Here is a 15,777-nt window from a genome sequence, read left to right as displayed (position 1 = left end):
AATGCCAGCAACAGGGTTATCTGTCTTCTTTCAGGAACACAGAGAGTGAGCCGTTAATTAAGGACTGTGGCAAGGAAGATTAGATTCATAGTGTAAGACAAACCTGTGTCACACTTATTGTTAAGCGTTCTTTTTCTCCCGCTCTGGCTTACTGTTTATTTGCTCACTCCCATTCAAAACCCCAATTCCACTTCCTCAGTCCCGCCCATTACATTGCAGGTTGTCTTTGCTACTCCTTCCCATAATCCCACTCCTCCGCTCCGCCTTGATCCCACTGACTTCAATGTCCTCACTCCACCACTCCCGGAATATTTGAGCCAATGCTCAATTGACCTCTGTACCACCCTGCTCCACCTAGACACATATTGTCATGCAGGTTCACATCTTACCTGCGCTGGGTCATGGAGTCCCACCCAGACACCATCGTCCTTTTGATAGGCAGAAATGTGGCTGCCAATGATCCTGGCTTCAGCATCATCAAGGATGGAGGCGAGATGGGCACCAGTTCCATAGCTGTGGCACTCAAACTGTGACAAGAACAAATAGAAAATGCATTGGATTATATGCCCACACCTCCCTTGGTAATGGAATATAGCACGTTACTATGTGTGCTATTACCACACAGTGAGTTACAACGCGGTCGTTACAATGACTGCGTTGTTACCACGTGTGACTTTACATCTCAAATCATTTCTACGACTTGTACTAAGTGGCGCCCTGGACTTAGGAATAGTATACATTACTATTCCTACTCCAGTTGGCGCAACAGCAGGGAATGTGTTCGATTTAAAATCAAACATATTCCCTGGTGTTGCACGCCACCTAACGCAAGTCGTAGAAACAACTTGCGATGTGGTAACAATGCGGTCGTTGTAACAACCGCGTTGTTACCTACCTTCGTGGTAATAGCAGCGCTGTAAATGTTGTTTCCCTTGGTAATGACTAACACCACACTGTTATTATTCGGCACATCTTAATGCCCTATCTTTCTTGGGCACTGCCACTCTGGGCAACTAGTCTGCCCAAGCATTACCTTTCCCAGAAACGTACTGAACCAAAAAATTATAAATCTACTCAAAGGAAACCCACCCCACTGTCAAGTCTAGTCAAGAGAGAGGCCTGGTAAGCAAAATTACCAACAGGTTGTGGTGTGTCTTTACAAGGTACGCCTATCCTCAATGATAAGCTTGTAAGACGCAAATGTTTTTTGTTATTACTCAGGATGGTATCTACCAACCATACCTTGTTCTTGCACCCCCTCACATAACACTGTATCTAAGATATCTAAGATATCTATCAATCACCTCATGCTTTCCTTGTATTCTTCAGATAAGCATGGATTTAATAGTACAGCAATTACTTTTGGACTCAAATGCACTTCTACTAGTTTGAGATTCTTGTTACATGAACGTCTCTCCGAGGTCACTCCCTTTGTAGCCACGAAGCGTCATTAGGATCCTTAGCCCCCTAAGTGTCTTGACAATGTCGTAAATTGCCTTGAACATTCAGCGACCCAATCCAACTAATACAATTTGAAGTATTTATTAACATGTCATGCTGAACACTGGAATGACCTGGATGAGGTAAATATAGGATGATGGTGTCATCTGCGCCATATAAAAGCCAATAATAGTAAGATTTTCCGAAAAAACATAGCTAGTATTAGCTAGATGGCTAACCCATGTATCTCGCATTATGGAGTCAAATTAAAATAAAGAATAAGGTCCCCATTTAGATGTCACAGCCTACTCACACACATCTGTCTTAGTAAGAGCTGTTGCATCCTTAGTCATACCAATGCAAGAGGCACCCCCTTCATCGCTTTACCTGAGCCAGGGTTTCAGGGGGTGCTCCCATAACCGCTTTTGTGTTTTTTTCAGGGTACAGGGATTTGGCTCTGTGTCCTGTCATAGAAGTCACAACATGTTTCCTGAAGTTGTGACCAATCAATCGGAGAGCTTTGGGATTATGATTCTGCAATGGCTGGCAGGAGAAAAAGTTCCCTCCGTAAATGTTAGTAAGAATCTAATTCTGCTAAGTCCTGAACCAGTCCTACTTCAGCAGGGGGTATACGGTACTTACCTCAGCATCCGACCAGGGTAAGGCATGTTGGGTGAAGCCATAGCAGTGGGACTTGTAGAAGAACCACCCAGGAGGACAACTGGAGCGCACAGAGGCACCTGCATGATTCAAATCAAATCAAAATAAACTTTATTTGATAGAACATATACATCATAAAAGCACAATTATATCAAACATGATTTACAAAAAATTCCAATCACGTTTATGTAATTAAAAAGAATGTCAAATCAGCATTTAAAAACCAGATTCGTATCTCACATTTTTTCTAGATTATTGAAGAAAATTTTAAATGATTTTGTTTTAAAAAAAAGTAAATATTTTTTTAAAAGATTTCAAGGCTAAGCACACACTGGGGCATCTGTTTTCCTTGCTATGAGACTGGTCTGTGTGTCTTTCTACCTCCTGCCGTCCCTCTTTTGTTTGACTACCATGAGCTAAATAGAAACATGTGGTACTATACTTAAGTACTAACCTTCAATCAATGTGCTGCCGATAGCTCCAGAAAGAAGGCACAGACTGACCCAGGTGGATAGAGGCATTGCAAATGGAACCCTAAACTGAAACAACAAAAACAGAAATGTATAAAAGACTCTTTACTTCCAAAGAAGCATTGCAATATTTAGAGGGAGACATTCCCTTACATGTATTCTAGCAGGTTTAATCAAAAATAACATTGGAGTTCATAAAAAGAGAAAATGTCGATTCAAAAACAAATCGAAAACACCAACTCATTTACCCCAAACATGCAACTCTTTTAAAAAAACGAAATGTATTTCAATAAAAATCAACACATTACACAATGCAAGAAACACACCACTTTGTACAATTGCAGGAATATCAGCAGAAAAAGGTGTTTTTTTTACCTATTTTGGATATCGAAAAGGTCCCACCACTAACACGAGACCGGTTTGTATTAGTGACAGCTGTGCCAAACGTTATATATTGATTCTTTCCACTTCGTGCATTTGTCTATGGCTTTCAACCATTCCAGGATCAAGGGGAAGGGGATTCTGATTTACAGGTTCAGTCCAGATATCTCATTTGGGTACCACGATGATGTTACCCACCAGTGTACGTTCACCTTCGTTGCCACTGAGGTCCATTAATAGCCCCTAGAAGGCAATGCGGGCCGAGTGATCTATTGGCCTGCCTAGTTTTTTCAAAGGGTTGGTAAGTATTGTTCAATATTGCGCAATCACAGAGCAGTCCCACACTACAAGGAAGAAAGTATCTTTAGAGGAGCCAAAGCAAAAGCAGGGTAGACAAAATGTTACCCACATGCCACATCATTAAACGACTGAAGTCAGCAGCATACAAACTCAAGCTGCATGACACATGGGGTCTAATTTAGAGTTCGGCAGATGGATCACACTGTCGCAAACGTGATGGATAATTTGTCCGCCGTATTACAAGGGCCATTGGAAATAACGCGCTTGTAATACTGTGGGTGGGATATCTGTTATATTTGTTAAGGAGTAACCCGTCCGACAAACTCAAAATCTGGCCCACAGTCTGGCAGAGATGGCAGTCTTAATCGAGTTCATTTTCACATCCCTCCAGTCACATTCTTCCAAGGAGTCCACCCATCCGTTTTTTATTACTCTGAGGTTGGTGAACAAATCCAGGTTGTTAAGAACAAGGGATCTGAATATATGGGTGATCCATCTTTGCCTAGTGGATCCAAACCACCCTTGCTTCCAGTGGACTGTACACTGGGGAATCTATTAAGATCCTTCGGCGAGAGGCCAGGGTATGCCTTAATTGATGATGTTTAGAAAACTGTACTTTATGAAGATTCAATTCTGCTTGTAACAACAGGAATTAATCCATTTGCCTGCCCTGGCAGGTATTGCCCAACTAAGAGATGCCAATAAAAGTCCCACTGTCCAGACCCGGACAGTTGCACACTATGCTGCAGCCAAGTCTACATTAGAAGGGGCATCGGTCACTCATGTCAGTTCATCCAGCAGAGCCCCATGCTCCAGCATCGTGTGACCACGATTGTAGGACCTTGCTGGGATTAGGCTATGAGATTGCCTTACATAAGACCCAATAGGTTATCTCTATCAATTAGGGAGAGCTTTGTCTGAAACGCAGGTTCCTCATGCCCTCTCAAAAAAGTCAGTCATTCAGGTCAAGGATAAGTGATGGCCAAAAATATAGATACATGTAAACTATTCCCAGGACACTGTAGAAAGAGGATCACATACATTTGTCAAAGACAATGCCCGGTAGATGACCAGCCCCCCAGAAATGAGTCTGCACTGGTTGGCAAATCATTGAACCACTTTTGGGGAATCTCAAGAGGAAAATTCTGAAATAAATATAGGAATCTAGGCAACAACATAATTTTCTATATGGCCACCCTGCCTATAATATTTAGTAGGATATTCAGCCAACCATTAATATCTTTCTGTATCCTAATTAACAGCAGAGCTTAGGCTTTTGAGTAGCATCTATTCTAAGTTAGTTAAAGTTGTGGGTCTGAATGCAGAGCTGGGTCTTCCACTTCGACTCCCCTGAATAACCCCTGATGTGTCTTAAGTAAACACACCGGAAGTTAAATTTGTAGAAGAAGTTTATTCCGACTCGAACCTGGTCAGAACTCAACTTCAGCCCAGAGGCCCCAGTGTATAGGTCAAGTATTTTGATGAACCTAGGGGCATTCTCTTGGAGACAGCCCATGAAAAGCAACACGTCATTCATATAAAGTGCTGTGTGGTCTTTGTTGTCTCCTTCCCATTGGAACGCACGCACCTGAGTGTCACATCTGATCCAAGTCACGAGGGTCTCAATCACTAAGGTGAAAAGAAGAGGCGAAAAGGGACACCCCTGCCTGGTGCATGGTGATTTGGAAAGGGCAGCAATAGGATTCTGTTGACTTTGACTTGTGTATGGGGACTGGCGTGCAATACTCTAAAGTAGGATAAAAAGTGAGTCCTAAAACCTGTGCATGTCAGAACCCGAAAGAGAAAAGCCCAATCAAAGATCTTATCAAAATCAACCAATAAGAGTACGCTGAATTCCTTTCAAGTATGGGCCTGTTTGGGGCAATCTGCGAATGCAATGCCATGTGCTGGGATTTAGGATGACACCATATTGGTCAATATGGATCAGAGGAGGATTAGCAAAGTAGACCCTTGCTAGGATTTTTGCAATTTTTTTTGTCTCAGCATTTATTAAAGAGACTGGAAGTCATAATTCGAAATCTAACTGCGGGTGCCCTGGTTTGGGAATAACGAGAGTAGCTTACTTGTCGAGAAATGGAGGCAAAGCAACCTGCTGGGTCACTTCTTGATATATTTTTAGCAGGTGTGGGTACAAAAGTGATATAAGTTTAGCATAAATAATTTAGTATAATATTCGTGCAGAAACCCATATGAGGCATTCAACCTGATGGGGTTTGTTATGGTCATAGACTCTGCAAATGGATCCTCTGTAATAAGACACTCACTCCAGCATGTCCCTATTGTGCTCGTTGATGACTGTAAGGGAAATGTAATCGATAAGGGACAGAAACGGTTCACTTTCTGAAAGTTCCTGCTTAACGTATAGTGCTTGGTAGTAGGAAACAAAGGCAGATGCAATACTGATGGGAGAATTGGCCATTACACCATATGAACTACCATGGAGACTGTGTGCCCGGTGACCAGCAAGTAGGAAAGCTTTGCTGATGTATCTTCCATGCCATAGACAAACCTGGTGGAGGCCATCGAGATTTACCTAGATTCAGCTGTCTCAAAGATTCACTATCTGTAGCGAGCTGATGTTCCTAAACGCCCTCCATCACCCGGGTCGGCCCTTACGCTCCAGATCAAGGACTCTGGTCTCAATATCAGTGATTATTTGCTCTTTTCCTTTTTCCTTCTCCTTCAAAAACGTCTTTGCCCTGCCACTGAGAGCAGCATTCCCCACCACCCACAGTATACCTGGTGAGTTCACGGCGCCCTTGTCGATCACTAAGTACAATTTCAACTAAGCTTGTAGAAATCGGGTGAGTCAGATCCCTAAGGGCAAATGATTTGTCATAACCCTAGGAAGTCAAGTCAAGTCAAGTCAAGAGATTTATATAGCGCACTACATACCCAGAGGGTCTCAAGGCGCTTGAGGAGGGTGAGGAGTTACTTGTCGAATATCCAGGTTTTAAGTTGCTTTCTGAATGTAAGGTGGTTCTGAGTGAGGCGAAGGTGAGTGGGAAGTGAGTTCCAGGTTTTAGCTGCCAGGTAGGAGAAGGATCTGCCTCCCATGGTGGTTTTGTTGATGCGAGGTACAGTTGCAAGGGCTTGGTTGGAGGATCGTAGGTGGCGGGAGGGGGTGTAGAAGGAAAGTCGTGAGTTGAGGCATTCGGGTCCAAGTTCGTAGAGTGCTTTGTGTGCGTGGGTTAGGAGGCGGAAAGTAATCCTCTTGTTAACGGGGAGCCAGTGGAGGTTTTTCAGGTGTCCAGAGATGTGGTCTTTACGCGGGATGTCTAGTATGAGTCTGGCTGACGCGTTCTGGATGCGTTGGAGTTTTTTCTGGAGTTTTGCGGTGGTACCGGCGTATAGGGTGTTTCCGTAGTCCAGGCGACTCGTGACCAGTGCGTGGGTGACCGTTTTTCTAGTTTCGGTGGGGATCCAGCGGAATGTTTTTTTGAGCATGCGAAGAATATTGAAGCAAGAAGATGAGACGGCGTTGAATTGTCTGTTCATAGAAAGTGAGGAGTCCAGGATGACACCTAAGTTCCGTGCGTGGTCCGTCGGGATGGGTGCTTTTCCAAGGGCCTCTGGCCACCAAGAGTCATCCCAGGCGGAGGGGGATGTACCAAGGATGAGGACTTCAGTTTTGTCGGAGTTCAGTTTTAGACGGCTGTACTTCATCCACTCGGCTACTTCTTTCATTCCTTCATGTAGGTTGGTTTTGGCGGTGTTGGGGTCTTTGGTGAGTGATAGTATCAGTTGGGTGTCATCAGCGTAGGAGATGATGTTGAGGTTGTGTTGGCGTGCGATGGCCGCGAGGGGGCTCATATATACGTTGAAGAGGGTGGGACTGAGTGAAGATCCTTGTGGCACGCCGCAGATGACTTCTGTAGCTTCTGATTTGAATGGTGGAAGGCGGACTCTCTGAGTTCTTCCGGCAAGGAACGAGGTGATCCATTCCAGTGCTTTTCCTTGGATTCCGATGTTTCTGAGGCGTTGTATTAAGGTGCTATGACAAACTGTGTCAAAGGCTGCGGAGAGGTCGAGGAGGATGAGGGCGACTGTGTCTCCGTTGTCTAGCAGAGTTCGAATGTCGTCAGCTGCTGCGATGAGTGCGGTCTCAGTGCTGTGTTTGGCTCGGAAGCCGGACTGTGAGGAGTCGAGGGACTTGTTGGTTTCGAGGAAGGCGGCGATTTGGTTGTTGACAGCTTTCTCGATGACTTTGGCCGGGAATGGAAGGAGCGAGATGGGGCGGTAGTTTTTGAGTTCGGTGGGGTCAGCTGTAGGTTTCTTCAGAAGGGCGCTGAGTTCGGCATGTTTCCAACTTTCCGGGAAGATAGCGGAGTTGAGGGAGCAGTTGATGACGTCTCGGAGGTGCGGTGCTATAATGGAGTCTGCTTTGTTAAAGATGTGGTGAGGGCATGGGTCTGTGGGGGATCCTGTGTGGATGGAGTTCATCAGGCGGATGGTGTCCTCAGTGGAGATTGGGTTCCAGTCGTTGAGGATGTTCAAAGGGGGTGGGGGTCCTGCAGAGGGTTGGGTGGGTTGGTCTTCGGGTCGGTTGTCGAAACTGTTGTGGATTTCTGCAATCTTGTTGTGGAAGAATGAGGCTAGGGAGTCGCAGAGGGCTTGAGAGGGGGTGATGTCGTTGGAGTTGGCTGAGGGGTTGGTAAATTCCTTGACGATGTTGAATAATTCCTTGCTGTTGTGGGCGTTATCTAGTCGGTCCTTGAAATCGGCTTTCTTGGCAGACCGGATTCGTTGGTGGTGTATGCGGGTGGCGTTTTTGAAGGCGTCCCTGGTGCTGGTGTTTGGGTCTTTTTTCCAGGCCTTCTCAAGGGAACGACAGAGTTTCTTAGATTTCTTAAGATCATCGTTGAACCAGGAGGCCTTCTTGCTGCCTAGATTGATTTGACGTTTTTTCAACGGTGCTAGGATGTTGGCGCTGTTGGATAGCCATTGGGTGAGGTTAATGGCTGCTTGGTCGGGGTTTGTGGAGTGGGCAGGGGGGTTTTGAAGAAGCGATGAGGAGATCTGGTCGATGGTGATTTTGTTCCAGTTTCTTCGCAGAGTGGGTTGAGGATGGTTGTTGGTTGTGGTCTTGTTGTAGGTAAAGTGAAAGCAGCTGTGGTCCGTCCAGAGGAGAGCTGTGGTGTGGCTGAAGGAGACATGTTTGCTGGAGGTGAAGATAGGGTCGAGTGTGTGACCTGCAATGTGGGTCGGGGTAGTGACAAGTTGTTTAAGTCCGAGGTTGGCGAGATTGTCCAGAAGGGTGGTGGCGTTGCGGTCGTTGCTCTTTTCGAGATGAAAGTTGAGGTCTCCCAAAAGAATGTAATCCTCGGAGGGGAGGGCGTGTGGGGTGATGAAGTCCGTGATGTCGTCACTGAATTGTGCACGGGGTCCTGGTGGCCTGTAGAGGAGGGTGCCTCTGAGTGTGGTCTTGGGATCGATGTGGATCTGGAAGTGGAGGTGTTCAGTGTTTGCGAGATTGACATCTGAGCTGGTTGAGATGCGGATGGATTTCTTGTGGACGATAGCGATGCCTCCTCCTGTTTGGTCGGTCCGGTCCTTACGGATGATCTTGTAACCTTCCGGGACGGCAATGGTGATGTCTGGGGCTGAAGTAGAGTTCATCCATGTTTCTGTTAGGAAGGCGACATCTGGGGAGAAGGTGTCTAGTAGATTCCAGAGGTCGATGGCGTGCCTGTGGACTGAGCGGGTATTGAGTAGGATGCATTTTAGGTGGTTGGCGTCAGGTCTCTGTTTAGTGTTAGTGGATGTGGAGTTGGTCTTGGTGCCGTCAAACTTGCAGGAGTTGCACGTGAAGGGTCCATGGGTGTGTCCGGGGGCGGCTTGAGCGCAGTCGGAGAGGCGGCCGGGGTTAAGGGCTAGGAGGGTGGAAGCGGCATAAGTAATGCGGGTGGGGTGGGTGGGACGGGGGCCAGGGGGTCTGGCGCTGGGCGCGGTCCAGGCGCGGACGTGCGTAGACGGGCTTACCTTTGGCGCACCTTCGGCGCGGCCGTAGCGCGTGGACGCTGCGCGTTGGGGCATCTGCCTTAAATGGTGGATAGGGGGCGGAGCGTGGGAGGGGCAGCTGGGAGGCGGTATCGGGGAGGGTAGGCGGGCCAGGAGACTGCACACCAAATGGAATGGGAGTGGAACGTGAGACGAGGCAGAGGGCACAGAAGTTCCAAAAACAATAAATAAATGGCGAAAATGCTATAGAAAGCAGCAGTATCAAGCAGCACCTTGAGTTCAGCGAAAATACCACGAATAATAATGCTAAAGCTCACAAATGCGCAAATCAGGGGGCGTGACTCAGCGCTAGTTAAGGTAGAAAGCGCCAGCAATTACAAGCCAAACGAGGATGCAGACTACTGTTGTCCACGGCTAGCAGAAAGAAGCAGTGATTTTTGGTCCTAGATTTGTTTCCTTTGAAGTTATGGGTGTACTCTTCGGCATCGGGGTTCCATACTCACCACACATCACATAGGCCTAAGGAAGATGCCCAGTTCACAAGGGCAGTGCTCACATGTGAACCAATCGCCTGTGTCCATACATGAGCACCTTGAAATACCCTCTAAGAACAGACAGGCCATGCTGGAGACCAACTAACACTAATATTAGTCATCCAGACCATATCCTAGACCCCAGTTCTAATGGAGCAGAACATGTGATGGGAGAGTAATTGTTCACTAAGGTCCACAACAATTCCAGTTAGGTTCAGTTCATGGAAAGGAACTCCTCATTAGCAATCATTCAACTCTACAGATATTTTAAGACATCTGGTACCACAATATTAGCCAATGACCTGAATTAACCTGTGTCGACAAATGCTCTTCCATGCTTCTGGCAATCAAAATTCAGCTCCGAGTTGGAAGTCAAGGAAACGTGTAAAAAGTAAAAGTTACAGATTTCTTATTGCTCATGTGTTTGAAATCTGAAATAGCTGAATCAAACTTTCCTAATGTTTGGTAAAGTTTTATAAATGTTATAACTCTGTTTCGGAAGGGTTTATTGCCGAGACATTTATAGCGATTTTCTCGATATGTTTTCTATTTTTTTGAAGGCATTTGATCTTAATAACATGTATATTTAAACGTTTTAATATTTTCGCTAGAACCGATTTTACTTGTTTATTTTGTAATGCTTTTGTATTGCAAGGCAGCTCAGTGAGTTATGTACTTGCTACTGACATTCGGTGAATTATGAAGGTCAGATGTTCCAAGCCGGTAAAGTCAACTTGGTCTTCCTTACTTATGAGCTTGGTAAACTCAGCACTATTAAAATGGGTGATACTGACATCAGTTATATAGGGTGGATCTGTGGAAGCCCTCCTCCAAACCACTCATGGAGGTAAATTTGGTGGCTGCTTCTGCTGTAATCCCCTAGAAAGACAAACCTGGAAACAGAACTGACTCTTTACAACCCTACTCAGCATCCCACAAAAACCTCAATCACCAGACACACTATCCTCTTTTTGAGTCAACAGCTCACTATATGCTTGCCCTACACACTTTAACCTTTAGCACCAATCCTCTAAGGGGCACTTCTTGGCATCATCCTCAGTGCAATCACCACTGTGCTTAAGCCCTACAAAATGCATTTTAACAAGCTTGCTTAACACCCACAAGAAAATGGGCCCACTAAAGCTATCCATCACTAGCACGACTAGTAGAGCATGCAGGGGGTGAGAGGGATGTTGGGAAAATACAGCTCACCAGCAGGTATCCAACCAAGAAACCCCAGACATGTGATCTGCAGAGGTAAGCGTGCCTACACAAGGGCAATTACAAATGCAGACAAAATCTCCAAGTTCTTGAAAACCTCTCCCAATATGCCGCAAGTTAAATGCACTAATTAACAAATCGCCACAAACCTATATCTTTGCAATTATCAAATTCAAACACATAATTGCAAAATCTGCATTCTAAACCACTTATTGGTCTCTCAGAAACACCCGCCAAGCTTTCTACTTTTGTTCTGTTTCCCCGCCTCAATTGTCATTCAGTTTGCAGAACACAGCTTCTGACATCAGTGTCTTTATCAAAAAAAAAATTCAAATGGATCCTTACCTCAGCACCTACAACATACCACTCTTTTAAGCCAAACTCTTCCCCCAATCACTGCTATATCTCAGATCTTCCTGAATTGACAGACTTCTGGCGTAGCTGATGATTGAGAGACTCAAAAACTGTCAGAAGAAGGCCACCCAACCAGCCAGCTTTCAGACTACTACAAGGTATGGACTCTCCCTTCCTGTATGCAAAGGCAAGTCTCCTAGAAGAAATACACACCCATCAGACAGTCCTGCTTTTATTCCTTGGTGTGGCGTCAGCAGGCGATAGAGCAATAATGATTTCCGGGACAAGATAAGGGACTGATTCAGGGAAGTATGCTCGGCGCTCATGTGGATGATATCCTTCTATATGAATTTCTCTCACCAGCTGAAACTCAGTCCATTCCTTCGGGTTATGCTGGCACAGAGCTGGAGTGCCAGGGGAATCTCTTTTTCACCCTGTTATCTATCTATGCTTGCATGCTTGTGCTGACCAAGACCCTCGAAAACTTGGTCTGAGTTCCAAATGTGTGTGGATGATGGGTTCTGTAGTCCTACATTCTGTTCAAGCATGTAGCCCTTACCCCTTAGAGTCTCTCTCTGGTTGCCTCAAAACACTTATGAGTGGAAGCTACATCAAAACTGAAATTTTCCAGATCAGTCTCTATAAACGTGCCCTCCTTCCTTCCCACTAGCCTACAGACTGGAAATAAAGTCCGCATCAAAACTAAAATAGTTAGAATTCTAGAATTCTTGTTCGGTGACAATCACGCCCTAAATAACCAATTTGACTTTCCTGCAACTTTCACTTAAACCGTTCAAGCAACATCATAACTTTGCTCAACTCTCTAAATTTTAATAACCTCAGATTAGAGCCAGCATCCTCTCCAGACAAAACTATACCAATTCTCTCTGTATTGATCTCCGATAAACATAGTATTGTGTACTCTGTGCAAAATGAATCAGGAAATATTTCACCCTAGAGGAGCCAAACAATCAAACCTCTCAGGTCCATCATAAACTTCACATGTTGACTTTGATTTCTCACATAAAATGTAAAATCCTCTGATTCACCTACATAGCACTAAACAAAGCAGACCCTACTTAACTTTAAGCCATTATCAGAGGTTCACCGGTTGTATGTTCCACATTCTAAGATTTCCAAAACAAAGAATCAGCAATAGTTGTTTATCGTTATCTGTTTCTGCTTACAAAGATTGGTGGAGGGTGAGTTTGCTTGCTTCTTCACAGAATTGAGAAGCCTCTGTTTGATACAGCATTCTCACCCCTTTTTCTAAAACTTTCGACAGCTTCCTTGATTTATTCTGCCCTGGCTACTTTTCCCTCATTTTGGACCTGCTTTTTATACTCTGATGGGTGCATCTGTTTGCATGAGAATGTAATAATTATCACATGTGTTTTTTACACAACGAAAGTCGCTCCTCGAGTACCAAATTCTCATCTTCAATTGTTGGTGTATGGTCAAAACAGCGTCTGCAATTCAGGCTTCAGCTCTGCATAAAGCCCTTATCAACACTTGAAGCTAATTGTTTGTACTGACTATGCTCAACAATACCAAGCCTGCTTTATCTCTTACACTCACCCCTTCCAGTAGAATCACACATTGGTCAGCCTTCAAAGCCCCATCTCTCCTTAAGCTGGCTAAGATACTCAACTCCCTCAAAGTTACTTCTTATGATGAGGATGTCTTACAATAATCCTTCATCAAAGGTCTCTCTGTGGGTGCTATCTTACCCTTCTTACTATAACTATGCCTCCCTTACTAAAGGCATCTTCCCAGAAGCTCTCACGACTGGCCAGATCCTCCCACTCCTAAAGAACCCTACTCTAGGCCCTTCTGGACTCGCCAACTACCGGCCCATCAATCCCCTACCATTTGTCAGCAAGATTATTGAAAATACCATTTGGTTCAATCCAGAGATCAAATCAGTGCTAACTAAGCATGGGCGAATTTTGCGAATTCGCGATCCGTGAATTTGCGGATTTGCGAATTTGCGATCCGCAAAATTCGGGAATTTGTGCGAATTTGCAGATTTTTGTTTTTTTGCGTGTTCGCGGGGTTTTTTGCGTGTTCGCGGGGTTTTTTGCGTGTTCGCAGGGATTTTTGCGTCTTCACGAGTCGCTTGCATAGCGAAGTTACCCATGCAGTCGTTTATGGGAGAGGGAGAGAGAGAGAGATAGATAGAGGGAGAAAGAGAGGGAAAGAGAGAGGGAGAGAGAGAACGAGAGAAAGAAATAGAGGCCGGATCTCTGAAGGGCCAGATTCCTGAGTTGCCCCTACAGAACATACAGCTTTTTATTTTTAGCAAAATGCATATGAAAATTGTGCTGTAAAGGTCTCTTTTAGTTTAACCCCTCCTGACAACTCAAAATGGGTGTATTTGCCATCCTCTCCCTTCTTCCTGTTTTTTATATCTGTAAGTGCTTCCTGATGAGGTTTAATTCCTTGGACAGGTGCCTCGTTGCCTACTTGTAACTATTCTCTGACCCTGCTTCAAGGGTCAGAGCAGGGTCAGAGAATAGTTGCAAGTAGGCAACGAGGCGCCAGGAAGCAATTAGCAGCAGGTGTCCAAGTTGAAGTTAATTTGTTTGTAACCCTTTTGTAAAAGGTTACAAAGAAATTAGGTTCAACTTTTGCACCTGCTGCTGTAACCCTTGCTTGGCTGAAAATTCATCCCCGCTGATTCGCGGATTTTACCGCGATTTCTCGAGATTCGCGGATCGCGGAAAATCCGCAAATTCGCCCGCGAAACGGATTTTACGCCCACCCTTAGTGCTAACCACCTCGTTTATGGCTACCAGGCAGGCTTCAGATCAAGTTGCAGCAAGGAGACCTCCATATTACACATCATTTTGATGACCAATGAAGATCACCCCTGCCTCATGATATTGCTGGACCTCTCATCTCATCTGCCGTTAATGCAGTCGACCTTTCCACCTTGATATGCATCCTCGAGTTGTGAATGGGATTTATCAGCAACGTCCTTCACTGGTTCTCCTCTAACCTTTCCATCCTACACCAGTTTGTTCATATTGTCACCTCAAAGTCACAAAAGATCCCTATCACATGCAGGGTTCCCAGGAGTTCTATACTTTCTACTGTCATCTTCGACCTTCACATGGAGCCGCTTGGTGCTCTTCTCACATACAGCAGCATTAAAATTCACTAGTATCAGTACCAGTATTTCTACTTCAAAGCTTCCTTTGCTTCAGACATCCAATGCCTTAAACACTGATTGCATATCATCCACAACTAGATGGCCAGCACCTGCCTGAAGATCAACCCCAATCAAGGTTGAATTCCTATTGTTTGCCAAGAACAACAAATAAGATCCATTGCAACCCTTGCTCAATGAAACAAACCTTGAAATATTCAAACCATTACCCTCAAGGAACATATTGCCCAAAAAAACCAAAGACAGCATGATACCAGGTTTTTCTTCTAAAGAAAATCAAACGGTTTCTTCCAGAAAGCAGCTTCAGAGCTGCTGTTCATGCTCTTATATCTTCCATCTGGATGGTGGTAATGCACTACACCAAGACCTCCAGAACGCCACACTGGCACCCCTCTGAGCATTCTACACCCTGCAACATGTCTCACCCAGGGCTTGCAGAAATGTATTCACATTACTCCCATTCTGCTGGCACTCCATTGCCTCCCCTTGCCAGCTCGGACCATCTGCAAAACCAGCTTGATTGTTTACAAAGCCATTACAACCAGCACCCCTGCTTATCTCACAGGTAATCTCACCATTTCTGGTGGTTCTCGGCACACCCACAACCAGGACATCATCAGGCTGCAGACTAAGAAGGGTAAAAAAGAAAAGACAAGAACAGCAGCCTTTTCCAATTTATGCAACTAGAATATGGAACAACATCCCCTTATCCATCAGATCTGCCCCAGTTTAGAAAAGAGTTGAAGACTCCCCTCATTAAAAAACACCACATCTAATGCATTAACTCCACAACCCAACTTCCTTTTCTATTAATTGTTGACTTTAAGCTACCCTGTGACCAAGTACAGTGTTCTGCTGTCTTTTGGCTTGGGCAAAAAGAACAATTGATGGACAGAATACAGAACAATGTCATACATTCACCGCAGTACAGAGATCTGGGCCTAATCCATCGTTTTTTTACTCCCTATGCCATTCTAAACTGGGGTGGCATGGTGAGAAAAAGAATGATGGGTTTAACCGAGAACTCTGACTGGTGTGAAGGTTTTGATTTGTTGGGAATTCCGTCCATCAATTTTGTGTCTTTTGCCTTTTGGCTAGGTTCACGCTACAGAAATTCAATATACACACCTACATACATTCATGTTCCTGCTACTCTAAAGATCAGCTGACTGAAAGTTATCTAATTAGGACATGATATGTATATTGTTGTGTGATGGTAATAGGGAAGTAGCTTGCTAAGGAGTTAATATATGCTGTTAACCAC

The 15,777-nt window shown here is 44.9% G+C and overlaps 1 protein-coding gene across 2 annotated transcripts in view; it reads right to left on the bottom strand.

Moving 5' to 3' along the window:
- LOC147750900 (regenerating islet-derived protein 4-like) overlaps window positions 1–15,777 on the bottom strand; it is a 55,944-nt gene that overhangs the window by 27,968 nt on the left and 12,199 nt on the right. The window contains exons 1-4 of one of the 2 annotated variants that reach the window (XM_086937223.1): window positions 11,333–11,579; window positions 2,555–2,639; window positions 2,083–2,180; window positions 390–527 (exon numbers count right to left, since the gene is read on the bottom strand). In XM_086937223.1, coding sequence (XP_086793349.1) covers window positions 390–527; window positions 2,083–2,180; window positions 2,555–2,621 — 303 coding nt within the window. In that variant the 5' untranslated portion in view covers window positions 2,622–2,639; window positions 11,333–11,579. Of the gene's footprint in view, window positions 1–389; window positions 528–2,082; window positions 2,181–2,554; window positions 2,640–11,332; window positions 11,580–15,777 lie in introns of those variants that run through there. The other variant, XM_086937218.1, reaches the window with a different exon arrangement.

Source organism: Lissotriton vulgaris, chromosome 1_1 (assembly GCF_964263255.1).
Source record: "Lissotriton vulgaris chromosome 1_1, aLisVul1.2, whole genome shotgun sequence".
Classification (NCBI taxonomy): domain Eukaryota; kingdom Metazoa; phylum Chordata; class Amphibia; order Caudata; family Salamandridae; genus Lissotriton; species Lissotriton vulgaris.
The sequence above is the reverse complement of the archived record's forward strand: the minus strand, read 5'-3'. Positions and strand labels throughout refer to the sequence as shown.